The sequence below is a fragment of the Lampetra planeri genome, chromosome 49 (genome assembly GCF_965212315.1).
Source record: "Lampetra planeri chromosome 49, kcLamPlan1.2.h2, whole genome shotgun sequence".
NCBI lineage: Eukaryota > Metazoa > Chordata > Hyperoartia > Petromyzontiformes > Petromyzontidae > Lampetra > Lampetra planeri.
Genome location: NC_136155.1, coordinates 2,215,703 through 2,243,539, shown reverse-complemented (window position 1 = coordinate 2,243,539; position 27,837 = coordinate 2,215,703). Strand labels below are relative to the sequence as shown.

At 49.7% G+C, this 27,837-nt stretch overlaps 1 protein-coding gene across 1 annotated transcript; it reads left to right on the top strand.

Moving 5' to 3' along the window:
- On the top strand, window positions 1–27,578 carry LOC144733961 (uncharacterized). The gene is made up of 20 exons (XM_078615990.1): window positions 1–201; window positions 5,281–5,371; window positions 5,870–6,030; window positions 6,883–8,282; window positions 9,217–9,332; window positions 10,310–10,377; window positions 10,732–10,839; window positions 12,495–12,600; window positions 15,176–15,231; window positions 16,375–16,478; window positions 17,172–17,237; window positions 17,330–17,398; window positions 17,913–17,985; window positions 18,685–19,806; window positions 20,713–20,800; window positions 21,907–22,011; window positions 23,317–23,459; window positions 23,991–24,076; window positions 25,418–25,449; window positions 25,623–27,578. The coding sequence occupies exons 1-20, from the start codon at window positions 152–154 to the stop codon at window positions 26,064–26,066; spliced, it is 4,488 nt and encodes a 1,495-aa protein (XP_078472116.1). The 5' UTR covers window positions 1–151; the 3' UTR covers window positions 26,067–27,578.
- The last annotated feature ends 259 nt before the right edge of the window (window positions 27,579–27,837 follow it).

Sequence of the window (27,837 nt, the reverse complement as noted above, 5' to 3'; positions counted from 1 at the left end):
ACGTCATCGGCAGGCGTGGCGGATCAGCTGTCCACAGGGTGGAGGCGATGCCTGCGTTGAGCAACATCAGCAGCAGCAGCACCATCAGCACCACCACCATCAGCACCAACCCGCCTCACCATGCCGGCTCTCAGGCGACCTCACCGGCCGGATGATGAGAATTAAAGGCCTCGAGTGCGTCATCTTGGTCGTGTTTCTTTGGTGAGCACAATGCAGTCATATTTACACACACATACACACGCGCGCAGACACCTCGGGCGAAGATAGTCCCCGTGTTGCATTGATGCTGATGATGGTGATGCTGATGATGCTGATGATGGTGATGCTGATGATGCTGATGATGGTGTTGTATCTTATGGTGAGCCGTTTGCAGAAATGTTGAATGTTACGATTGCGTGCGGTATCCGTGCTGTTCACATCACGCCGTGTTTAAGGGGCCGGCCATAAATGACGTCACGCACCTAGCGGGGAGGGGGGGTCAGACATTTGTGACGATGCGTGACGAGGGGGGGGGGGTGAGAAATGTGACGACACATCAAAATGCGGTACCTTTAAATAAATATAGACAACACGTTCTACTTAATTAAATAGACGTTTTAATAAATGTGTTCTCCTACAACATCAGAGTGCAGCGCCACATTAAATACGCACTATAATGACAATAGCTTAAAGCGACGTGAAGCATGGTTTGTTTTTTTTTGGGGGGGGGGGGGGGGGAGCAGAGCTTTGTGACGTCATATTTGAGGGGGGGTCTGACTTTTTGTGACGACGTGTGACGAAGAGGGGGGGGGGGGTCAAAAATCGTCCAAATCGCGTGACGTCATTTATGGACGGCCCCCCTACCTGCCCACCTCCCACAAGTACTCAATCGTCCCCCTCACCTCAAATTCACGTCCATGCAGTAAATCAATCTTTATTTGACGTGCTAATGTCACCCGCAATCACATCGGCATCGGTGCACATCGCAGCCCCACGTGCATCTCAAAAGCTAAGCAGGCGTTGAGGCCGGTTAGCACTGGGATGGGGGGAGGCTGCTTTGGAGTGCGGTGTTGCAGGAATGGCCTGTGATGTGGTTAAGAGATAACAGAAGGTGGCAGTACAGCAATGGATTATTGAATCGTAACTCTGGAGATATGAGTGTTAGCCCCAGAGTGAACGTGGATTTCACGAAGCCAAAACACTTCGTAATGGCATTTTTCCCAAATGTCTAAACTGAAGTACACTCCTACAGAACAACCTTGACCCTCGTTAAGTGTGGCTTTTCTGGGTAAAGTGCCTTGTTGTATTATTTTAAGGGCCTGCACTGAACCGTGCTGTGAAAACCAACTTTGGTAACCCTGCCTCTCATTTAATTAGTACTCTCCTCTGCATATCCACTGCTGGATGAAGGCCTCTCTCACCACGCCGTGTCACGCATGGGTGTTGTTTGACCGTGCTTCGTCTTGCTGGTCAGAGCCTGTCAGGAGCCCAGCACTGCTTGAGGTGTGGAATCGAGCTCAGCTTAGTGGGTCTCGTAGCGTATCGTGCAAACCCCTGCATCACCACTCCATTCAGATTGAATCCATATGCCCAAGTACCTTTTGTACAATTCCAGATCCGATGCGTCACATACAGCAGCAGTAAGAGTTGGACCTCTTTGATTGTAAACCCTTGTGTCACATGATGCATTACCAGGATGTCGTAGGGCACGTGATTTCCACATCTCCCGAGTGGAACTGGTGGCACGATGTGGCTGCTGGGTTCACTGCGATTGGTGGACACGGTGTCACCACATGAGAAGGGCAGCATTGTTTCAGCTTTGAAACCCCAAAGAGTGGAGGGCCAGGCAGGGATTGCCTCGGCTGTGAGGCTGAATCCACACAGTGGCAATTAGTTGAGTCAATAATCCTGCCATTGGGCATACCTGGTGCACGTGCTTCTTTGGTAGCACAGCTATTTGTAGATAAGGACGTTTGGTTTTTTTACCCTTTAAAAAAAGGGAACATACTTAATTTATGTAAAACGTTATTTCCCTGGCATGAGTGCGCATTATATCAGTGTTTAGGGTTTTAAATAAATATTGAATGTATGTGGTGTGTCTGATTGGAGGGGCTGGTGGCCCAGTGGTTGGGGCACTACACTGACCTTGCGATTGAGTTTGGCTCCCGGCCATTAGTAAATACTGCATCTAAAACATCTTCAGCTCCCCCCCCCCTTCCGCCTTCACCAACCTGTACTAATCTGTACGGTGAAGTATGGTCAAATAACCCCCAGGACGCCCTCATCCAGCAGTGGATTGACAATCGATGTACCGGTGAATGCGATAGATTTCACTCGCAGCGTATAAAGACACCACCAGCATTTTTACGCGAGCGTCATGTGTTCCCTCAAAAGCAAACCATTCCCAAGCCGTGCGCAGAAAGAAAGGGCCTGTGTGGTCACACTACATTTGAGCTCGTGAGATCTCATCAAAGACAACCGTGTGTGTGACTGTGTGTGTGTGTTCCTCTGGCCACATCATGACATCCACGTCCTAGGGGCTCAGTGTATACATAGAGCTGTATCTATTTGTCTGAGGGCTCAATAGTAGTAACTGTTGCGTGGCATTCCACCCCCCCCATGTCAAATTAGTTTTGTTTGCAATAGGGACGCCAGCATACTGTGCAGAGGCATTATTAACATTATTATGGAAAGGGGACCGCTTTTTGACACAGCCTTCACCCTTTGGAAAGGCGGGATGCCTCTCATCCTTTAGGAATACGGGTTCGGAGTGGTGGCACAGTGTTAGTGCGCCGCGCTGAAACCCGGTAACCTCAGTTCAATTCCCAGCCATGGCTAATGTCTATGTTGCAATGTTGTATTCCTGCTCCTTTGCGAATGGTTTGGTGGATGGAAGCGTAAAGCTCCGAATCTGAGTGTGAATGCCACGCGATGGCTTCAGGTGATGCTCAGTAAATTGCTGCTGCTGCTGCTAAACCTCCTATGAATTTGCCACCGCTGCAATGGTTTGCAATGCGCTCTTTGGTTTATAACGCACCCTGCGGTTTACATTGTGCCATTGGTGCCCAGGACACACTCTCTTTGGTTCACAATGCACTCTGGTTTGCAGGTCGTTTTACGGTTTTGGATTTTGGGCTTGAATTTTTGCCTTTTGTTGAAGGTAGTGACCAGACCTGGCGTGCGATGATGTGGTCGCGCGGAGTTTCGGGCCGGGTCATGTGCCCCATTGTTTTCGGGGGATGGTCCGGCACCGGCCGGCTCAGTGGCGGGATCAACTATGAGATGTCTTCACTGCATGCATTCATCATGAGATAACATTTTTAAGGCCCACTGATCCATCGCTACAAAAGATATTAATGCGCGGTTGCATTGAGTGCCGCCGTTAAGCGCATGTTTCCACGGCGGTCTTTCATCGTACGTGGCCAGCGACGAGGATTGAGTGGATGGCACTTGGCCACGGTTGTTTCATTCGTGAGTGGTTCCGGCACAGGGAGGCGACCGATAAGAACCCTTGCTCCAGAGGTCGGTGCTTGCCGTCCTCTCATCCGCACCTAACAGGATGCTCTGTGTTTGCCCAGTCACTCGAAAGCAATGTCAACCCCCAATCCCAGGCGCAGGCTTACAATGCCCATCAGCTCTTCACAGCAGAGTTTCACTATAGCGTTTTAATGACTGCTTTGTCTTGCCTGAGTGTGTTGCAAGTGCTGTGTGTGCTTTTGGCGAGTAGATTTGTATCAGGAGTCCAGTCTCGGAATGACATCGCTGGGTCACAAGGATTGTTTTCAGGAAGATTCTACATTGAGATGTTTTGGCCAACCAAGCGTCATCAGCCATAAACAATCTTTGCCTAAGCGTACATTTAGTGTAAAAAAAAAATCGGCAAGGATTGATGTACTTACGTAATTTATACTTAATGTTTTCTTTATTTTAGTTTCAAATATTTTGCACTCCTATCGTTTGCCGCTGTGTTTTGGAAATAGGGAAGGAATAAACCTCGCTCATCGCAAGCTAGGACGGACGAACTATCCTCCTCCGAGCCGTTCAGTGGCCGATCTAGCTTCCGCCACCTCCCACGCCCGGGCCCTCTCAACTCCCTCGGTCACACGTGGCACAGTTGGGCAAACAGCCGCTACAAGCGGCCGTGTGTGGCGAGCCACGACGCATTGTGTTACCGTGGCGGGCGCATGTGCGTGCGTTTTACAGGTTCACAGTTGTTTAGTGCCCTGTGCCATCGGCTGTCGAGCTGAAAGTGTCGTGCCGCGAAGACCGACCGAGCTCTAGAGCGTGCCGTGGAGTGAAGGGGTTGAGAAGCACTGGCCAAGAGGATCACATAGCTGAAAGGGATGCCACCACTTTAACTAATGAGTATTTGCAAAGTTTAATAACGCTATGCAATTGCATTGGCAATATTGGTAAATGTGCAAAAGCTGTACTACAATGGGGGGCATTAGGTATGACATTTGGATAATTGTGCTCATTGTTCAGGAATAGGCTTCTATTTATACAGTTCCACCTAAGCCTGAAATGAGCACTTGGTAAGGACATCATCTAGGTCGACTTGGCCTGAACTGTGCACTCGGCAAAGAGGTAATTGGTATACGCTTGGTGTCGGAATTATGAAACGATGGGAGCTGAAAGATACACGTGGTGCAAGGTTAAGTCGAGCAATGTCGATCCATGCTGACATGTTAAACCGCGATGCAGGGCTGAGCCACTTTTCATGAACGAAGGGTGACCAGGATGCCCCCGGTGGTTGGCACAGCACACTCGCATCTATGAGCAGCGCTGGTTGGGGGGTAACTGGATCGCTTAGAGATGGGTAAATGTGATCACTGTTGGTGAGTAATCCTGTATTATTACTTTTCAGTGCCTAATTAGATTACTATTGCTGAGCATGTGCTAGTTTATTTATTTTTTGTCAATCATTTTAGGTTGTTTTCAGCAAAAAATGTAATAATGACAAATGATTTATCCAGAAAAGCCTTGCTGAGCCTTAAGACTATTTTTCAGGAGTCTTGTGTTGGGATATTTGGCCAATACCATAGTTTTAGCGTATTAGTGGAGTGCTGTGTATCTTTGAGAGTAAACCAATGGATCACATATCAGAATCCAAATTGTTGTTCTGGAGAAATCCGATGAGCTATGAAGCTTTTTCACAGATGTCCAATATTTCACTGGCCACTCACATAAGCCACATAAGCCAGGCATTAAACTCCGGTTGCTAGGTTCACAGCACCTGCCCATGAAGCTGTCCACAGATTATTATTATTATTGCAAAGTCCGTGGTACACTTTTCCGCAGGTACCCGCTGCAGAACGTGTGCTCGCAAGGGGATGAGGACCACCATTTGGGAAGCGTCTTTCTCGAGGCCAGCAGCAACGTCCTCCACACGGTGAGAGAGGGCTCGGCCAAACCCAACAAAAAATAGATTTTTTGACTTCTGTGATATTAGGATTCTACGGAAACATTCCTCGAAATGCCGTACAAATCGAGGAATTATCAAATTATGTTAAAGTCTGTGTTCCCCATGCTCAAATTATTGCGGGCAGCAGTTATGAGCCAGCGGTGAAATTCTTACATTCTTGTGATTGGGTCGTTTTCTCTCCGTATCACCTCTGCTTTTGTCTTCCCAAAAAGTGGCACTCATTTCATGTTTGGGATGAACTGACCCCAGCCATGAATTCAATTCCGTTCGCCATGGTGCCACTGTAAGCCATCGGCAAAAATCATCACAACCAAAACATTTGCTGTGCAGTGCCTTGAGATGGATTCTGACATTCTAAACACGCTCATACTTTCTAAGCAAGGGAAATATTCACCGCTTTTCGCAGTCAACAAGTGCACGATTATGGTTTCTGCACGTTCAATTGTCTCTTGTACTCCTTTTCAGGCTTTTACTGCTCAACCGTCAAATCGTGGAGATGATTCCCCATCCAGAAAAGACTCCGAGGGCTCAGCTGCCGAATGGTGGGACGGCACGGCAGCCATCCCTCTGGCTGACGACACGGCACAGAGTTCTGTGTTGGAAATCAGTGCTCCAGTGCACACCAGGTAGGCCTGTCTACAAAGCTGTGCATGAACCTCGTACATCATTGTTTTTGTGACAATGTCAGTTGTGCGACCAGTTCAATGGCTCTCTCTTCAGCAACCCACACTGACCAGCGTGGTGAAGTATGGTGGGACAACCTAGTGACTCGCACGGCGTGAAAAAGCCTGCATCCAGTGGTGCATTGACAAAGCACCCTAAAGGAGATTATTGTGTGGAGGCTCTCGCCACCAATTATCAAGATTCTTAACGAGTTGATTGTGGGGTTAGATCGTTGTGTCGATATAATGTAAATGTTTTGCTCTAAACCCCCCTCCACCATCCAACAGAGCCAATTCAATCAACTTGGTTTGTTTTTTTATTCCAGAAAAAAAAACAGAGAAATGTTGAAAAGCCCAAGGAATATTTGACAATTTTGTCCGAACGTTTTGCAGGAGATTGCAACCAGCATCGTCGTCTGTTAACCAAAGCTCTGCTTTCGCGTGGATGTAATTTTGATTAATATAGAGGGCAGCCTCAAATTTTTGGCAACCACAACTGACTTCCCACAATGCTACTAAGTTTATCAAGCCTAGAGTGATGAGGTTACTTGACTAGGATTGATTGTAAATTTTTGCGCTCACAGTGCTTGTTACCACCAAATCCGACAGCACACAATCCGGGTATTCTTTCTGTGTTAATTTCATCCAGTTGAGAATAAATGTGGAATTTTCATCACTGGCTCAGGGTTGCCAGTAGATATGAGCTCCACCTCAATGTGCTTTTCAGCAGGACCTACTCTGACTTTATTAATGAGGGCAATACCGCCCGGCACGGGACTCACATCACCCACGCCTGCTGTCATTTGTTGAACGCAGCTCGGAGGACGGGAGCATTGGAATCGATTGCGCGTCAGAAGGCCCGCTCGGCAGTCTGCAAGCGGACGAACCTGCGACATCACGCCAAGCTACGGCGAGACGAGGCGACGCCACAATGACGGCCGAGGCATCGTGCAACGGACGAAAAACCCCCCTTAGCGACGCGTCATGGTGGTCCTCCGAACCCAGCGAGGTGCCGCCACCACCTTCCTCGCAGCCACCATGCTCCTCGGAGGTTCTGCCGCTGTCGGACTCGGGGCTCTCGTCGCGTCGAGCGGAGGGCGGCCGCGCTACCTCGACGGCCTCCACTCGCATTGAGGCATCGTTGCGCTCGATTTCCTCGACGGAGGGCAACCCGGCTTCCCCTCGGATGACGGACGCCTGGTTTTATTCCTCGCGGCGTGCGACCGAGCCACTGCCCCCGCTGATGTCCACGCCCTTGAGGCAGCAAACAACGCCATCGGATGAAGCAACGGATGAACTTACGAGTGCACGGGGCACTGAGCTGTCGAGCGAAGAATCGGTCTCACCGGAGGACGATGGGAAATCTCACGGAGAAATAGGAATGCACGTCGATGAGAAAGTTGTGGATTTTAATGGATTCCCTCTGGAGGAACCTGCGTTCAAAGATAAAAAAGTGAATCGGGAAGATGTGTTATTAATTGTGCATGGTAATGAGCTGAGTAATGAGCAGATGTCGCAAGTACAAATCGTTCAACCACCACTTCATCAAGAAATGTCGGTCGGAGTACAACACTCTTTTGACGAATCTGCACCTTTGGCTGAGCATTCAACACAGGACGACACGTCACCTTCCCAGAAGTCTTTGCTTTCGGAGGTATTGTCAGTCCCAGAAGTGACTTCACTGCCAGAATGTACACCGTCTGTTGTTAAAGCGGATCAGAAAGATTCAGCAGTGGTGGAAACGTCTTTGGTAACGGCACAGTCCGTTCAGAAAATAACACCCTCGGTGGTGCAAATGGAACAGCAGTTTGCCTCGCAAGAGGTCCTCTTGGAAGCAAAGATGCTTTCTCTCGAGCAGATGATGGTTACAGCCGAAATGGACGCTGAGCAGGATTTACAGGCGACTCGTCTGGACGTTGAACAGGCCCTGGCGACACCGTCCCCGTCTGCAGGAATTCACGCTGGTGACACACTCCCGGCGTCCTCTCTCACCAGCGTCGTCGCCGCCGCCGTCATTACAGATGACCACCCAGGTGAACACAACGAGTCGCTGCTGGAAACCGTGACGCAGGAGTCTGAGAGCTCGTCGAGCAGCGAACCCACGGAGGTGTTGACAGCGGCCGATGGTGAGGAGGGACAACTGCTCAAGCCTGAGGACATCCCGTCGTTTGACGAGTGGAAAAAGAAGGTTCTGGAAGAAGAGAAGGAAAAGCAAGGTGAGCCGTGTTTTTATTAATCAAAATCGCGTCGTATGTTTATCTAGGATGGAATCGCTGAGTGTCAAGACCTCTTTTCAGGATGTTTATGCTTTGAGTTGTTTGCCAATATATATTTTGAGTGTCTGTGCACATTGGCAAAATCTCGAGATGCAATTCGTTCAATGAACCTTCTCACGGCCAATCCGTCTGTTCTTGGGACCCAGTGATGCCCTCCTGGGGCCGTGAGCGAATATTGGGTTTGTTAATGGGCCACACACACAATGATGTCTGCTGTTATCTCCTGGCTAAATCTGTAAATTAATGTATTAGCGGTACACTGGTGGTGTGCGGTATACAAAAAAGATTATTTTTCGCAATAATTTTTTATTTTTCCACCGATCCGCAACCCAGGTCAGAAAATCTTGCGGGTTGGTGGTGCTGCTGCATCAAAATCAGTTCTCGTGATGTCGAAGCAGTCTTAAGACGAATGTCGGTTCAAAATTTATATTTTAGACTTTTTTATTGGGACAGGTGTGATATGTTGCACCGGTGTACCGCCAAGACGTCCACATGTAAAATATTGCACGAGGAAATAAAACAGGGGTAATGCTCCATAGATTTATTTTTAAAATGTTTAACAAAACATTTCAAGCTGAAATTCTAAAAGTTCACAGAATAAAATTACTCTAAAAGAATTAATATATAATGTTTAGAAAATTATACCTTTCTTGAAAAACATCTCATTTGATTTGAAACATTTAACTTGAAAGATTTCGTTTTGAGATTAATGCATGACCCAGTGAAATTAGAACAATTTCATTTTCTCATGCTCATGGTAGAATTTGCCCTACTAATAATTGAATATCCCGTGATGGTTGTATTTGTTTGGCTTTCTGATTTGGATTAATTTTCTCGGTTCGTAATCAAATCGTGCCCATGCTGCGTTTTCAAGACCAAGTGCTGCCTGCGATTCCCGTTCTGCTGCCTCCGGTTGCCAAAAAGTCTCTCAACAACTACGCGTCGGTGGAGTGCGGAGCCAAGATCCTGTCTGCCAACCCCGAGGCGCAGGTGAGGGCTGCCCCCCCGAAGGGCACTGGACAACGAGCAGTAGCCAGGAGTCAGGAACGCATCTCCTGGGGTACCGGCCGCTGGGACCTTGAGGCCAGGCGTTGTGGCTCTTCGGAGGCCTTGTGGCGCGTGGGGGGCGTTGTGGGGGCATTGTGGGGGCATTGTGGGGGCATTGTGGGGGCATTGTGGGGGCATTGTGGCTCGTAGGGGCGGTGACGTGGCGGCCTGCCCGGCTGTACATTTCTCCGCTCGTTGCAGTGGTCCGCGATCCGATTCCGGCAGGCCACCCTGGTTGATACCACGTGGTATATTCACCGTAACTTGCACGCCATCTGCTTCACAGTGGATGTTAAAGTTGCAAAGACGTCGGTGGATTGTGTGCTAAATTGTCAAATTTTAAGAATGACCTCCAATTTGATTTGGATAACGCACAGCACATCGTTTCCTCCTGGGAAACTACTGCGGGCCCTGCCTGTCAAGCAGCGTTTTTGCAATTGCCCTGCACTATAATAATGTTATGAATGCCAAATATAATTATAATTATGGCTGATTCTGTGTGGACATGGCATGACACAATATAAGGAGGTGTAATGTCTGCTTATTATGTTACTTATATTTACAACCAACTAAGCTAATTATTGTTTAGTAATGTCTGGTGTGATATCCGACGGTCTAGGCAGTATATCCAATCGTGGAGAGCATCCTTGCCTCTGACCATCTATCTTGTCAGTTCACCAGCATTGGTTTTAAGCAAGTCTGACTGCTGATGAGACGCATAATGCTGTATCTGCTTACATTAAACCAAATCTGGCTGAAGAAATCAATCCTCAGAATACCGTGTGGCCAAGGGGCTGTGTACAAAAACGACTTTACATTTTTATTTAGAGAAACAGACATGGGAACGAGGTGTACTGTCTGCTCATTTATTTTGCCTTGCCTCTCATTCAAGAGCTGAGTGTGTGTGTGTGTCATTACAGAGCACCTCCACCATACTCATGGAGAACAAAGACTTGTACATGCTGAACCCTTGCAGCGCAAAGATCTGGTATGTTGGACCACGGCAATCGGGATTTATACTCGCACGAGCACCACGCACGGCCTTTGGATGTGACCGCCCACCTGCCCGTCCTTCTCTCCCTGCCAGCCAGCGGAGTGGGGGAGACCGTCCCTCATTCAGCAGTGAATTGACAAAGTACTCTTTGGTTTTCATTTTTATTTTATTTTCACCTACGTGACTTTACCGAAAAAAACAAAGAGTATATGGATCCTTGCGGTCAGGAAAACTTCAAATGTAGAATTAATTGACAAAGTGGTGATTCAAGTGTGTACTAATGGGTCTCCTAATGTTCGATGCGGGAATCTGTGTTTTTCTGTGTGTGTTTGTGTGTGAGCACTGCAGGTTTGTGATAGAGCTTTGTGAGCCTGTGCAGGTGAAACAGATCGACATCGGAAACCTGGAGCTCTTTTCTTCCACCCCTAGGGACTTTGTGGTGTCCATCAGTGACAGGTCAGAATGCACGCGGATCAACTCGTACTGCCGGCACTGATCTGTGTCTAGGGAATAGCAATTAGTGCTGAAAGGCTACGTAAAACGCTTCACACCTGTACAGCCGAAATGTGGCATTGCTTACAGATCTGCCAGTATATTGTGTTTTTGTTCTACTATCGTGTTTTTGTATTGTTTGTTGTAACGTTCTTACCCACCCCTACTGGACATCCGTGAAAAAGAGCTTTATAGCTCATCGGATTCCTCCAGTTTAAATCAATATTCTGAATCTGATATGAGTAGGCCATTTCCTCTGTGACAGGGAGTCGAAGCGACTCCCTGCTCAAGTGAGCATTGAGGCGATGCTCATCTCCAGCCGACAGCCTTGAGCCGGTTTTGGGGAATTTTTCTCATTCCTATAGCAGGGGAGAATGTCCATCTCCAAAGGACAACCATTTCACACGTCCACAGGGTGACACGCATTTTATCGACCCTGGAGGGATGATGAGCCGCTCGCCAAACTCGTGGAAACCACCCCCGGGGGTCAGAGGTTGCAACCGGGTACCCGATACCCGTACCCTACCCGATACCCGGCTACCCGTACCTGGCCAGGTACGGGTAGCCATTTGCGACCCTGGTGCGGCCGGGTACGGGTAGGCCGTGAGTCACTGGTGAGTAACCGTTTATCACTCATTTCAGGTAGGGTACGGGTACAGGTCGCAAATGGGTACCCGTACCCGTACCCGGCCGGGTACGGGTACGGGTACCCATTTGCGACCCTGGTGCGGCCGGGTACGGTTAAGGAATCAAAACCCGTTTGCGACCTCTGCCGGGGGTCGGCCACGGCAGTCTGCCTCCGCACTCCTGCCTTAATTTTCCGCACTTCCCTTTCATGGTCTCTCTGGGACTCCTACCTTGCCGCAACATTCCTCTAGCATCAATCTCAGACACCTGTAGTCGAAGACACGCAATTCATTTCGATTTAAAGCTTTCGTGACTGCAGGGATTCATCTTCTTGGTTCTTTCGGTAAAGTCACGTAGAAGGGAAATAATAAAATAATAAAAATAAAACATAATAAAATTATTTTATTATGTTTTATTTTTATTCTTTCATTATGGAGCTTCTTCTTTTGTATGGATTAAGAGCAGCGGATTTAAGATGTAATTTTTAGATGTTGTTATCCACTCGATTGTCTGTTCAGACTCGGAGTGGATCTCGTCCGTTCCTCCTTTAAAGGAGTGAGGACAGCAGTGGCGGGGTGTTTACGATGGCGGTTGATGGTTGGGGGATTGGTGGCAGCACTCACAGGCCGCCGAATCTTTGACGTGCCATTTGTGCATCAGGTGGCCGCATCGGCCACATGTCCTGGTCCCGATTCGGTTGATGGTCGACCATTGGCGGCGTGGAAGGTTGAAACCGGGAGGTTTGACGGTAGGGGTACTGTACGAGATGTTTATTTTTGTCGTAGGCCGTGGTCCAGACTTGCTGCCATCTCTCGCCTTCATTTGTATTTGTGGCGTGGAGTGAGGCTGCCGCTGCTGCTGTGATCCAAAAGGGGCAGCGTGATTTTAGGCAAACAAGTGGCTGATTTAACATTCAGCACTGATCCAATATGACCACACTCCACGTCGAGATATCGACAACAAATAATACCCCATCTTGTCCACCTCACCAGGTATCCCATCAGGGAATGGGTAAAGGTGGGAACCCTGCATGCTCGAGATGAGAGGATTATCCAGAGCTTCCCTCTGCATCAGAAGATGTATGCGATGTTTCTCAAGGTGAGCCGGCGCATTCAAGCACTGTGGTTGAATTGGACCTGCCGACATTTAACTTATCGTCTGATTGTATAAGAACGCTTGCACACGGCCGCACTGTGTTATCACCTTTCCATGTAATGATATATCAATTCTGCAATTGAAGTCAATTATTATATTCGCGTAAATTCATCTGATTGTGAGGGTAAAAACCAAGTTTAAAAATGTTAAATTATATCGACACAAGTTTTCACTGCATCCGAAATGCAATTATTTAAACAATAGATAAAGGAGGTACATTTTCATCCTGTTTACGAGTCGGGTTAGTTTTTTATTTTAAAGACGTATGCACAATATTGTCCGTCGTGTTTTTAGATCAAATAATGCTCACTTATACAGACAGAAGATTTAATCAGAGCCCCGGTCGCTGTGGCTGTGACACAGAAGCGTGTCTGGGATTGGCCTCCGGGAACTTTGAAGCCCCTCCCCCCCACCCCCCGTCGTTCCGAGGCAGCGTGCTGGCGACTTTGATCCCTTCGCGCGACGCACCCTGCGGAAAAATGACCTTAACATGTGGAGACTTGGCCAGTCGGTTGACAGTTTTCCCGCTAAGCTCATCAGAAGTCAAAGGCGCACCGCTTAAACCGGTTGGTTGTCTTGGCCATGGTGTGGCTTTTTATCCCTGCGATGGCGACGCAGCTTAAGGTGGCTTTTGTCCCAGGTCGCCCCTGCCCAGGTCGCCGGTAGCGCGTAGCCGTAATCTTCAATGGCCGTGCAATCGCAGCCGGTTAAAGGGCGGTGCTGTTGTGCACCCGAGGAGATGATGCTGAATGAATGATGCAACTTGTATGTTGCATCTCCACCGCTGATTGTTCTCCCTTTCCTGTCGGCATCCAGATGTTCACCAAGTATGTAAAGGTTAGGAAATGTGCCCCCTCTGCCTTGCTGTGTGTGCTGTGTCCCTGCTGATGCCTTTTCCTCATTCTCGTGCATGCGTGCCCGCTAAGCCACCGCTTCGGCTGGCACGCTTACGTTTGCAGTGTGGGGTCAAGGGTTGAAATGGTCAAGTCGCCACTTTGGTTGAATGGAACTTTCCACAGAACAAATGGTGAAAGGTTGCCACGCAGCCACGCAGACTCATGCTAAATTACTGCCGTGCGGTATTTGAAGTGGTCCATTAAGAATAGTAACTTAACGTTTTCTAAATCTTGCACATTATTGTTATTACACTTGTTTATCTAGGGAAAGTCTCAATGAGTTTCAAGACTCTTTTTGAGGAATGGTCCTGCGAAGCCTTTGAAGTAGGGGGTGACGATTACGATGCGTTTCCCCATTTGGTAATTTTGGGAACAATTTCTCCTATTTTTGACCGTGATGCCGGCACACGAATGGTCTAACTCTTCTTTGAACGAAGTCACAGGATTATTTTTCACGTCCAACGAAGCAGACGGCACGCGTCTCATGGTTAAATACACCCGCAGTATTGACCAGGCCTGCCGGAATCCAAAAAGTGTGTTACCTGCAAAACGAGCGGCGAGCTGCACGACCGATTAGCTGCATTGTCGCCCTCATTAACTCCTCCCTGCTTGGCCGGTTCATTAACAACGGGACAGCGGCTTGCCCTTTCACAGTTCGAGACGCCCTTCTTAGCGCGTTTATGCGCCCACTCTCGATTCACTAACACGTTGTGCTCCCCGACCCGCAATATGAAATACTAACAGAAAACTGCTAATGCGCAACACATCATGGGACCTCCTTTGCCAGTACCAATATATGAGAATAGGTTTTCTCCTTTTTTCTGGCAACAAAACAGGTGTTAAGATGTTAAAACACCAAACTGAAACCTTTTACAAGGAATCACGTCTGCATTAACCACAATACTTGTGGTCAGAATGCAAACAAACAAAAAGCATACTCTGATAATATGTGCATTGTCTTTGAAACTGATTGGTCCACACCAGAGACAGCTTTCTTTGGAGCCTTGTCTCAAAACGGTGTTCGATCAGAGGACGCCAAAAGGCGTACAGCACAAAGACAAGCACTTTCAGAGTATTGAGAGCTCGGGGTGAGCAGCTACATCATGGGACCTCCTATGATAATAGGTTTTCCCCTTTTTCTGGCAACAAAATGCGCAACACGTTTTTTAGGGTCTGGTCTATGGAAGGACCTCCTGTCAATTGGGATGTTTCGATTTTGATTTCCCTAAAATAGGGGGAGTGGTGTCACCTGCGGATAGGGCACTTTGATTTGGTCCTTTTGATTACAGACCAAGGTTCAACATCAATGGAGAAATGATGTCTGAAATGGGCCCGGGCTCCCCTTTGATAACCGTATTGACCAGCGTAGGGAAGTATGGTCAAACAACCCCCGTCACCGACACGGTTTAGAGGGAGGCCTTCATCCAGCAGTGGATTGACAAGCTGACAACTATAAGTGTGTGAATTTTTATAAATTTTCGGGCTTAATTTGCCGCTCATGTTTTATATTTTTCTTTTTATTACACTAGATATTAAGTTTAGATTTGTATGATGAATACAAATTTACGTAGTTTTTACTGCGTGTAGCAGTGGCGATGTGCGGTTACTTGTGTTCGTTTCAGGTTGAGCTGGTTTCCCATCACGGATCTGAACACTTCTGTCCAATCAGCCTCATAAGGTAACTCGAGCAAGAGCGTTCTTGTGCAACGCAGCACTTTTGCATTTTTCTCCACGTGGTCGTCGTGCAGACTCCTGCAAGTCCTTTGGTTAAACAGAACGCTCTTGTTGCATTTCCCAATCCGGCAGGGTGGTGGCACTGTGGCAGAGCGCCACTCGCAGTCGGAATGTTTTCCGTTCCGACTCGGGTGTGTGATGGCGATTGTCTAGTTCAGAGGCATGGGTTGGTGTGTCACACTGATTTTACCGGTAGGAACCCACTGGTTCCACCAGCCCACAGGGGGTTATTGTGCCCGTCCGTCGTGCAGGGAGGGGCTGGGTGGGGAAGGAGGGGCTGGGTGGGGAGGGAGGGGCTGGGTGGGGAGGGAGGGGAGGGTGGGGAGGGTGGGGCTGGGTGGGGAGGGTGGGGCTGGGTGGGGAGGGGAGGGTGGGGAGGGGCTGGGTGGGTAGGGTGGGGAGGGGCTGGGTGGGGAGGGGCTGGGTGGGGAGGGTGGGGCTGGGTGGGAGGTGGCAGGGGTGGGGCTGGGTGGGGAGTTTGGGGAGGGGCTGGGTGGGGAGGGAGGGGTGGGGCTGGGTGGGGAGGGGCTGGTCACCCCGTGGTGCCCTTATAAAACTCAACGTTTAACCTACTCACGCCGGCTTGTGCCCGCCCTCACAGTCGGCCATATTTGCGGAATACACCACGCCGCCGTTGACCCTGGCCATTGACCGAGCAACCCAACGTTCCTACCAGCTCCCTCCGCAGGAATGTGTTGTGAGACTCCCTATGGAGAGCAACGCGAGAACAGAATTATCTTGACGTAACACTCATTGTAGTCGAGATAGAATTAGGGAGCATTAAAAGATGGAAAACACAATAATCATAGAGACAATTTGATCACTTCAGCCGTCGCCTCGCACTGCTGCGTGCACCTCGTGGAGTTTATTGAGCTCCAATCCACCTCGTGGAGGCGCCCGCAGCCGTTCGTGGCGAAAGCCCGACAAAAGAATTGCTCAACGTGCAGCCCAACCCGGGGAACAAAGAAAAAAAAACGCGCTAGGATCATGCAGACGGTGTGTGGCCCGTGCCCCCCTCGCCGCCGCCGCCGTCCGCCGCGTTACGCTTGCGTGGACCTGTCCGTCGTCGCTCCCTCCGTGCTCCCAGGGTGCTCGGCATCAGCATGGTGGAGGAGTACGACGAGATTGACGACGTCGACGAGACTCGCCGTTCGGGGCGCGCGTCCGACGAACTGCACGACGAGGACCGTGGTGAGGGCTCCTAATCCCCCCCCTAAATCCCCTCCCCCTAATTCCCCACCCCCAATTCCCCCCCCCCCTTGTCCTCGCCGCTTGCCATGGGGAGTCGAAGTTCACGGAACGTTGGGACCCAAGTTCGGCATTCATCCTCCCTCACGTGGGGCGGTGACGCGGCCCGACAGTGACGCACTCGGCGCCTGTTACGAATGTTTTCACTGTTCGATACCGACGGGCCGCCCTGGTTAATACTGACCATCAAGTACCGTGCGCTGCTCGCGTCGGTCGCGGTCGACGTTAAGATCTCGTGACGTCATTTGAAGAAGAGCAGACCGTCGCGTAGCCAGCATTGTGGGGTCCAATTTTTTTGCCAAATTTGAAAAATTCCACCGCAAATTATTTTATTAGGATTACACGAAACGATTGCTGCCCCCCCCCCTTCTCCTACTTTGCAGAACTTTACAGAACCCTCCTCAAAAGAGTCTTGAGACTCGGTGAAGAAATAAATTGGCCCTGTTATTAAATGGAGAAAACTCTCATCATTTGTGAAAGCACCTCCGATTAGCACGGTTGGCTACATATGGTGCGAAAGAAGTTCAACATACATACACACGAAGCTCAAACATGTAAACGCTTCAACTGTAAACGATGAGCATCCTTAAGTGAAAACTAATGTTTGTGTCTGTTGTCGCCCCAACGCACTGTCAGATATCGCCATTGGGTTGGGAAATCCCAACGAGAACTCTTCAGACAACCTGCTGGGGTCTGCCACGAGTGAGTTGACTTGCACCAGCACGTCGCCCGCCACTCTGCTGTGACTGTGGCGTGCGTGACCCCGACTCATTCGCGATGCGTTGCACCCTTAGGTGCCATTCTGAGCATGGTGAACATGGCAGCCAAGGTGCTCGGAGGCAACAAGGGGGACAAGGAAGGCCGTAAGGTTCACATTTTCACGGACAGAAATTCCGTCGGTTTATCATTTTATTGGCCAACGATAAGAGAGTCTGTCTAAACATAATGCTACAGTTTAGACCTTCAATTTTCCACATTCAGTACAAAACTCTAGAATTGTATAAATACCTCACTCTTTATACCCGGCAATCCAGCAGCATTTATACAATTAGTGACACTGCTGATGAGACTTTACCGAAAGAACCAAGAATATGAATCCATGCAGTCACGAAAGCTTTAAATCTAAATTTATGAGACCCAAAAAGTCAACCTTTTCCAGATGTTAGCCGCTTAAATAAATGCACCTGCATATATTTGGTCTGGAAGGGCCATGAGCTGACGGACAAAACTTCATCACTTACATTTTACTCGGAGATACAGACTCTGATAAATGTATTAGCCCAAAGTCCTGCATTGTCGTGCGTGTATTTAATCTTTAGCATTGAGGTGCTTGAGAAGCTGCCTGAACCATCGCTGTGCTTGCTGTTCTGCTTGCAGCTGGAGTGGCTCTTCGAGATCAGCATGCGGTGCGGGAGAATGCCTCTGGGGAGCCGGAGACAGCTGTGAATGGGTACGACGCCATCCCATCTTGCGTGGGGACACCCATTCCAATTTGGAGTGGCTCCACAGGTTCACATCGGCTCTCTCAAACTCCCAATCGTTATGCGTGTCGCATCGGCAGCCCTTAGTCTTCTTGCATTGCGTACGCGCTTGTTTATAAATGATGAGCCAGTGTTGCGGTGGGTTTGTCTGCTGCGCTCTGCACCCTGTGGATAATACTATAGGAGCAAGAGATACCGGACGCGATTTCAAAGTGGTGCTCACGTTTTACTAACAGGAGTCCGAGTTTATAGTATTCGATTATTTTGTTTAACCAGGCAAGAGCGACTTGGGTCACCAAAATGACAAAAGCAGTAAAACCTAAGTACAGCAATGAACCAAGTATAAATCGTGGCCAAAACAACCGCATTACAGAAGAAATGAAAAACGGTGAAGAAATGTAGTATTAAATAAAGTACATTTTCTTAAGCAAAAGTTTGCTCGGTCATGTTGCGTTGAAAGCTCATAGTTAAATTAGATTACATAAACCTCATTATAGCTTAGGGTGGTTATTATCAGAGTATATAAACAGACAAAACGACAAATTCACGGCCTAAGTGTTATTAACCTTTGTTTCTGATCATCTGTTACATGTTTGATGACATCATTTAGTATTGCACCAAACACAATGGAGTCAAATTGGGCTGTTGCGTCCGTATTTTTTCTGCAGACCAGACCATGCTGAACTTCCTGAGGTGCTCAAAGATAAAATCGCAGTCGTTCATGACGAAAGGAGGAGACCCGGGGTCACAACTTTGGATGACCACACACTGACCACCGAGTGGAAGAAAGAACTGACAAAACTCATTCTGCCCAACAAAGGCCCTTTCAGCAAAACCGACAAGGGACAGTGCGGCGATTATTTGGCACAGAGCCATCGGGTAACTTTTCTGGAAGTGGTGTTGAAGAAATGCCCGTGGCACGTTCCCATCGATTACACAGCAAGTGTTAAGTACGAATCGTTGCCCGTTAGCTCCCACTTGGTCCTACAAAAGCTAGAGTCTCCGACCGCGTCGAATTTACCAGCCAGCGAGTCGGTCGCTACGTTGGCTCATGAATCCGCCACGGTCCTTCTGCCGTCTGTCGTTATGGCCGATATTAAAGCCGATGCGAGCATGCCTGCCGCGGATCACATCAGTCCCGCGCCCTCAGACGCCGTCATTTTCTCCGCGCGCCCATCGACAGAGGAACCGCTCGCCGCGGATCTCCGCAGCAGCGGCGTTATTTTTGGAAACCTGATCGGCGACGGCGCCGAAACGAGCAGCATCAGCGGCGACGCTCGCCACGAGGAGGAGAACGCATCGCACGTTGCGTGCACGGCCATCGTAGGCCACGCGTCGGAGGGCGACGAGCTTTTCACCGTCGGCGTGGAGCCGTCCGTCACAACGTTCATGGAGGCCGGCGCTCGGCCCGACATTTTACTAACGCACGACGGCAAAGAGGCCACGTCGGTCGCGCCGTCGGCGCGAGCCGTCGACGCGCTCGAGGCTTCGGCGACGATCTCCGACGCGGAGCAACTGCTTGACCGGGACGCCCGCTCGGAGGAAGGAAAACCGAGCGAGGGGGACGCGCGGCCGCCGCCCGCGGCCAGATCCGGCGAGGAGGCCAGGGCGGACGCGGCGCAGGCCGACGTTTACCCTGAAGCCAGCGACCTCTCGCCTGCCCCCGGCGGCGTGCTGGCTCTCGGCTCGGCCCAGAAGGAGTCGGTCTTCATGCGTCTCAGCAACCGCATCCGAGCGCTGGAGCTCAACGTGTCCCTGAGCAGCCGCTACCTGGAGGAGGTCAGCCTAAGGTATTCCATTCCTCTTACCTGCAAACCCGGATGCCCTCGGCCCAATTTTAGCCGTGAGAAATCCTATAATCTGCATTTTATTCGTGGTCCGAGGCGACGAGTCACATGGAAGCGGTCCCTGTAAGCGCTGAGTTCCCCCGTGTCCGTAATTATTTCGTCCAAATTCCTCATCGCGTACGGGAGGAGTCTGCCTGGATAACGAGTTATTTCAGGAACATATCTAACAAAGTTGATGCGTACGTGAAAAGTTCCTGGTTAAGCAAAAAAACGCGTTCAGCGAAAACTATTTACCCACACATAATGTAACGACAAAGATTGTCGAGATTACGACGTACGCACGCACAGTGAGATGGCGGGACAACTAGCTGAGCATACGCCGCTGCGTTCCTGTGTCATTCCACGTACCGTATCGCTTTGTGCGAGAAGTGTTCCCTCATGGAAGAACCTCGTCATAGCGAAAAACGTGTGATAGTGTGAAATCGCGTTAAGCGAGGACTTGCCCTAGACAAGTTTTACAGGATTTGCAAATAGCGCCCCCATATTGCCACGGATAAAATTGCCGTCACCGTTTATGAATGGTCATATTTACCCAGAAAAGCCTCAGTAAGTCTGGGATCCATGTGTTTTTCTCTCTGTCTGTCAATGTAATTCTAGAATTGCATCTCTATGTATTTCTCTGTGCACTTTTCAGCTTGTGTTCCACTTTCTTAGTCGGTGTCCATGTTTATAATCAATGCCATAGCAGACATTGCACACTGATAGAACACCCTATTTAGGCACTTTGCTTAAAATAATACAAATAATGTTTTTGCTCGACATCGTTCGGATTAAACATTTTCACGGGGTTACTTACTCGTATATTAATTTCCACCAAATGTGCTGTCCTGTGTGCACACACACACACAGGTACAGACGCCAGATGGAGGAGATGCAGAAAACCTTCGACAAAACCATCGCCAAGCTGCTCAATTCCTCCCGCATGGCACAGGAGCAGGTATTCATGTTATTCTCCACACACAAGTAGTGATCACGAGAGTATTGTGGTGTGTGTGCTGTATAATAAGGCTCGTCACTGGGCGCGATTGTGCGTAGCCGGGTGGGAACTCGAGAGACGAGGGTAGGAGCCACATTAGCAAGTGTGACCAGGGGCACCGCAATGACAAAAGCGATGATGTAAAGACAAAGTGCAATAATGGTGCAAATAGAAATTATAAATAAAGTAGCATTACAGACGAATGCAAAAATTCTGCACGGACAAAGATGAATTTGAAATGAATGTATGGAATGAAAAGTGTGGCTTGGTCAAATTACAAATAAATCTTCATGAACATAGTTTTGTTCACGTAAATTCACCGTTTGCAGCTCGTATGGAAAGTGCACTCCATAGCGTGGGCGAGGGGGGAGCAGTTGCAAGGTTCTCAGATGCAATTTGTCGTTTCAAGGCCTTGATCCAACATGGGATGATGCACTGCCCTGCTGTCCTTCCAAATGAAGACTTCGTCTTCTCACTTGACACCGATAGTAACATTTGTAGAAAAATTGGAAAAAGATAACAACAGCAAGGAGGAAATGTATTAAATTTCGATTTAAAGCTTTCGTGACTGCAGGGATTCATCTTCTTGGTTCTTTTGGTAAAGTCACGTAGAAGGGAAATCATTATTATTGAAATGTATTCATTGGTTTACGGTACATTTGTTATCTCTTTGTGAAGTTGGGTACTGCCAAGGTTGGTGGGAAACTGCCCGAATTGCGTGTGATAATCGCGGTAGTGGGGAGCGGTAGTGTAGCGGTTAGCGCACAGCACTGCGAACCTGGCGACCCGGATTCGATTTCCGTGCACGCCCACCAACACGGTGACTATTGTCAGAACAAGTCCTGGACTTCTTCTATTCTCGACTCTGCTTCAAATGACTACCTCGTGCGATGTGTAAACGAACATCGCCACTCGGGAGACAAAGGCTGCCGTTCGTGGTGCTGGCCACCCGCCCATCTCAAGCGTTGTGCCGACCTTCATCGGTGCTCGCTAACGGCACTTTCGCCAACAGCCTGTTAAAGGCTACATGGAGCGGGGGTGTCTTTGTCTTTGTTGTGATATCACAGGTGGTGCAGCACGAACATCTGATGGGAGAGTTGTTGTCGAGAGTGGAGAATCTGACCTTGGGTCTGGTGGCCGTCACACAAAGTGTGCAGCAGCTGAAGCAAGAGGTCGGTCGATATTCCCATCTGAGCGTCGTGCACATTGCCCTCGTCATCCGCCACACGGCTTTCTCACCTTTCATTTAACCATAATATCCATAATATTTATTGTCTGTAAACCCACTTGGTATGCAGCAAACCCTTGCCCATCGTGGGGAGTTACATTCTTGAAAATAGTTGCAATCGGCAAATTCACGATTCGCAAACTCAAAGGCAAATAGGAAATTATGGAAGCATTTTGAATGTAAAATATTATCATTATTTTCTGGTGTTAAATATAACCGTACTCGAGTGTTAACTATAACTTGTACAGTAAATGTATAGAATGAAAAAAAGTAAATGTAGTGTACAATACTGTACACGGTTCCATGTACAGTACTGTACACTACTGAAGAAAAAAAATCGTGCAACTGAACCTCCCTGGAGGCTGGGAACACCACGTGACCTGGGAACACCACGTGACCTGGAACCCGCCATGGGCCGCTTGGGAGACAACACGGAGGCCAAGACGGCGCCACGTGTGTGTTCTCTCCGCAGCAGCAGCAGCATCATCGCGAGCAGTGCAGTCACAATGCGTACAGGAATCTCGCGGCCAACCGCGAATGGTCGAGCCGCTACAGGGGGGCGGCGCGATCGCCGATCTGTACCTCCATAGATTTGGTGCAAAGCCGCGAGAGCTAAACCCGCCAGATGGAAAGGTTTGCTTTATTTGACCACGTGGCTACTTGATTTTGATTGGCTCCGTCAGGTGGTGGATTGTTCAGAGTAAAAAAATAAAACTTGCCGTTATACCTCGACACGATCTAACTCAAAAGAAACGAATAATTAATGAAGATTGTTATTTTGAAGCACACTTTTTCCCCCCAGGAAAACCTCACTGAGTCTCAAAACTCCTTCTCTGGAGAGCCCTGATAGGTTTTCTTGCCATGCGTTTCCCAAGCAAAGTAATTTTTCAAAGTTGGACCGTCAGGTCGGCGCACAACCGCCCCAGTCGTCTTCGAATGATATCACGGGAGCTCTAACGTTCGCCGCGAATGAGGCGGTGTGTGTATTTTTACGGTTAGTACACCAGCGGTAAGAACCACGGCCGCCTGCCCGTAGTCTAACCACGAACCCTCCGCAATGCGTGGCGAACGCACTCCCGCCGGGCCCCACGTCGCACCTCGCTGCCCGAGATGACGCCACAGGACGACTCACGTGTTTCCCATTCAAAAGGGCCTCTCTCACCAAACATGGAACGGACTCCCGCGTGCCTTTTTCGCCGCGTACAAACTCATCGGTCGCGGCGGTGCGCGTGTGCGCGTCCCCCCTCAGGTGACCGCCTGTCACCTGTACCTGCTGCTGACGAGCGAGGCGCTGGGGCTGCTGCTGCTGCTCGCGCTCTGCCTGTGGTTCTGCAAGCGAGCGCCGGACGGCGTGCGCGCCGTCGAGTCCCCGCTCGGCGACGTCGCCAGCAGGTGCGGGGCGCCGCCTCTTGTCCGCCCGCCACTCCACGCACACTTCGGCCGTAGCCTTCCAACTGGTTTACCCGTGTGCACGTGTAGGCGTGAAGGGGATTTTGACAATCTACTGCTGGATGAGGGCCCTCGCCCACACCGTGCGGGCCGTGAGGGTTAATTGACCATAGTGCGGGTTGGTGAGGGGAGGGAACCAGATCCGGTTTAGGTATAACTCAACTGAAGGTGGTTGCCGTGGCTGCGAATCGAATTCTGGTTGCTGGTTTCAGCTTCAAATGCGCTACTTACTATACCACCACTTCTTACAACGTATCTTACTTGGCGCTGTTTAATGTACCTGGCCAGGTGGCTCAGCGGTAGGGAGAGCGGCTCTTCATGGGAAGCTGCGAGCTAAAATCCAGGTTGGGGGGTTGACTCAGCCCATCATCCCTCCCAGGGTCGATACAAATGCTTCTACATCCTTGCATGAGTGGGCACTGATGACTTAACAAATGCGATACCCGTTGTGCATGCCACCCACGTGTGTGCCAGCTTCATACCGGACACCGGCATGAAGAATTCCTCCTCCAACACCGAGCCTTCCGATGTAACTTCTTCGTCAAGCCAGACCGTCGGAGGTATGGGCTTAGAAACCATTCACTAGATCAATCGCAACGGTGTTTCCCCCGCCTTACAATCGTTTTTTATTTCCTCGATTACCACATTGTAGTATCTGATCAAACAGCTGGACCATTCTAGAATTACTGTCTTTTGTGGGCCAGCGGCTCTTGAGATCAAGATGTCAAATTAGAATTCCAGATTGAGAGAGCCTCCCGAGCCAGTTCCAGAGTTGGTGGACTTTGAGGCGCGTATTTATTAGCCACGACTTGGCTCGGGCTTGAGCCGGCTCTGAGTCTGGTCCCAGCCAGGCTCAGGATTTACGTGGATCTGAGCCTCTGAGCTAGGCCACGGCTGAGCCGCTCGTGCATCTTTAGAAGCAGATGAGCGGCTCAAGCCTGAGCTGAGCCCGAGTGTCAGAAGGCTGAGGCAGAGCCGATCCGTGACGAAGAACACGGGCCCAGGTCACGTCCGTGCTTGTTTTGCACAGCAGAGGGCACTCTTGCTCCTGTTGAATTTTCTGAACCGGTTTTATTTTTCGCCCGTGTGGGCGTGTGTGCTTGTCATGCAGCGTCTCAGTCATTTTAGTTTTAATACTGGTAGGAGCCTCCTGGTTACACCAGCCCACAGGGGATTATTGTGTCCGTCCGTCCGTCGTGCATCCAAAAATGGGAGGGGTGGGGCTGGGTGGAGAGGGGAGGGTGGGGAGGGGCTGGGTTGGGAGGGGAGGGTGGGGAGGGGCTGGGTGGGGAGGGTGGGGCTGGGTGGGGGGTGGGCGGGGTGGGGCTGGGTGGGGAGGGGCTGGTCACCCCGTGGTGCCCTTATAAAACTCAATGTTTAACCTACTCACGCCGGCTTGTGCCCGCCCTCACAGTCGGCCATATTTGCGGAATACACCACGCCGCCGTTGACCCTGGCCATTGACCGAGCATCCCAACGTTACTACCAGCTCCCTCCGCAGGAATGTGTTAGTGTCGTATACAGTTCCTGAAAGTGAGGTATAACATCCTAAAAGTTGTCGTTCTAAACCTGGAATGGTTTATTATCATGCTGTATAAAGTATTATCATTCTTAGGCTACTCTATCTGGCTGTATGTCACGGTGCTTAGAGTGCTTGACTCACAATTTGTAGGTTGCAAGTCAATTTCAAATCCCACGGTCAAGGAGTCATCTGTCATGGAAACTCAAAAGCCCTAGAGAGAAACGAGAGGGCGGAGATGATGAAACTTTTCAAGCCAAGTGCCACCATTTCACAATAACGACATTTCTGATAGCTGCGTCGAGTGAGATGCATTCTTCCGTGTAAGGCACGAATGTCTGAAACGTTTCTGCGTGTTTTGTGACTTCTTTTCTCATTGCAGTTGCTGTAAAATCATCTCCTTCTGGCAAAAAGGTAAATTACTTGCAGTAGTTTGTCTTTGGAACTGTTAAAAATATATCAGTCTGGGAGTCCTACCTACAACAAAGTAATTATATCTCTTATTCCCGCTTAAAATTAATGAGATTTGGCACATTCGGAGTGATTTGATCTGCGAAGGTCTCTCCCGTCCCCTTCCCTGCTGCCAGGCCTGCGGAGGAGCAACACCCGACCGCTCCAAACGGCGCAATTCAGCGCTGACGACTCCTGGCTTCGCCCTCCTGCCACCCCCTTTGCGCACGGCCACTGCCGCCGCCGCCGCCCCCTCAAGCGCCGCCGCCGCCGCCATCCGGTTCAGCGACTCTGAGTCCCCGTCGTCGACCGACGAACCCGACGGCCCAGCCGCCCGGGGTTCGTACTTCTGCGGGACGCGGAACGTGGGCACGTGCGGCGGCTTGTGCGGCGGCGGCGGCGGCGAGAAACGCCCGAGCCGGGCGAATGCGCGGGACCGGCAGGGTTGGCCTCGGCACGGCCGCCCGGCACGGACCGAGCCTTGCGCGACGATCGCCTCAGAGCGCCGCAGCCAGCTGCCGGCTCGCGGTGGAAGCTTTCGTAACGTCGCCAAGGCCAATGGCGGCGTCGCGCACGAATGACACCGGCGCAGCTGCCTGGACGCCGCCCGTGCGTTTACACGGCACACCCCAAATGTAACGCATCCTATTCTTTCAGTAACTGTCAGCTCGTCCGATGCACAGTATTAAATATTCATTGGACCGTCGTTTGACACGTGGCACAATTCCTCCTCCAAACACGACAATGCCAGGCCACGCATAACCCTGAGAACAGATGAGACCGTTGCATGCTGCCCCATCCGCCTTACAACTCGTGACTGGCAGCCTCATTATTGTTGTGACGCCGCTGTAGAGAATGCTACTTGCAAACGGTCTGTCCACCTTTTCACGGTGAAGGATTCCTGACGCCGGTTTAATTTTGGACGCATGTGCAGAGCAAATGACGGAGGCAGTGTTTACAACGGCCAAAATGCTCATGACTTTTCCAATAATTACTATCTAGAACGCTGTATGTAGTGCAATTCAAAGTCATTGAGGAAAGTGGAGGAGACACTCTTGTAGGATATCCCTGGTATATACAGCACATGTGTTTATATGTCAATATGCATGGTGCTCAATGTGTGTGTGTGCGCGTATATTAATATTATGTATAGGCATAAGACAGCATATGTATCGATATGTTTGTGGGCATGTATATAGTGTAAACAGGGGAGCAGTGGTGCGGTGGTAAACGCTGCGCAATGAATCCAGTTCGCCGAGTTCGACCCCCGGCCACGGCTAATATCCGTGGCTCGTGATATCCTAACCAGTCCTGCAACTCCACTGAACCAACCTACATTGACCAGCGTGGTGAGGTATGGTCAGAACTCCCATGGCGGACGGCACGGGGAAGTCGCCATGCAGCAGTGGATTGATTGACAATGAGGCTGTTTATTCAAAATACAATTCCACCTGTAAATATACAGGTCTGAATATACGCGTGTGCACTGTATATTGGTCTGGGATGCATATTCATTCGTAAAGTCGCAGAGCTTCCAATCATCAGAACATGAGTTGAATGCCTGACCAGAGTCAGTTCCAGCCAATCATCGTCGATCTTCATCGTTTCTCTGGGGGTCCGATAAAATAATGAGCACGAGCCAGCAAACTAGCGCTCCTCGCCATAGCAATGTGGAGATTTTATAAATCGGTTGCAGACCCCCCCAACAACAAAGTGACACTCGCCAGTGTGGGTAGAGCGTGGGCAGAGCGTGGGTACACAGCACTGCACGGAGGCCCCTATTGGGAGCCCACTCTGAGTACATTGTGAATGACTGTGAATGAAAGTGAATGATGGTGCAGAATGATTTTGGTTTGCTACAAGCGGATAACGCGAACGAGACGCCTGCCACCACCACATTCGGAATATAACAAATACGTTACTGTAGACGTCGCCTATTTGGCCTTTATATCTTGGTTAAGAGTAATGATTTTTATCACCGCAATGTTTCGCTGTAGATTTTAAAATTGTTCAACACATTTCCAGCGCGTTGAACGTAAGTGCAACACGAGCGCACTTGGCTTTGAAGTTCTGCATTAAAATTTTCAATTATATCCTGTATGTGTCTGCGTGCTGTTTTGAAGTCAAAGGTTGTCTATTTAGTACAAAGATTAACATCTGATTTAATACATCGCCAGGCGTTGAACTCGACATGAAATGCCGATGCCTCGTGGGTCAAACAGTGTCAAGGTTAATCATGGCTTGGATAAGCTCCACCAAACTTCGCAATTTAAATAAAAAAAATGTTGCCCTAATTGGCATATTAACAAGACAACAACAATTACCAAACAGCAACTCCCACGGGCAACTGTG

Excerpts from the sequence above, each read along its gene's own strand:
- LOC144733961 (XM_078615990.1), top strand. The coding sequence starts at position 152 with ATGATGAGAATTAAAGGCCTCGAGTGCGTCATCTTGGTCGTGTTTCTT. Across the intron at positions 9,333-10,309 it reads CTGCCAACCCCGAGGCGCAG|AGCACCTCCACCATACTCAT; the intron begins GTGAGGGCTGCC and ends GTGTCATTACAG. Across the intron at positions 17,986-18,684 it reads CCGGAGACAGCTGTGAATGG|ACCAGACCATGCTGAACTTC; the intron begins GTACGACGCCAT and ends TTTTTTCTGCAG.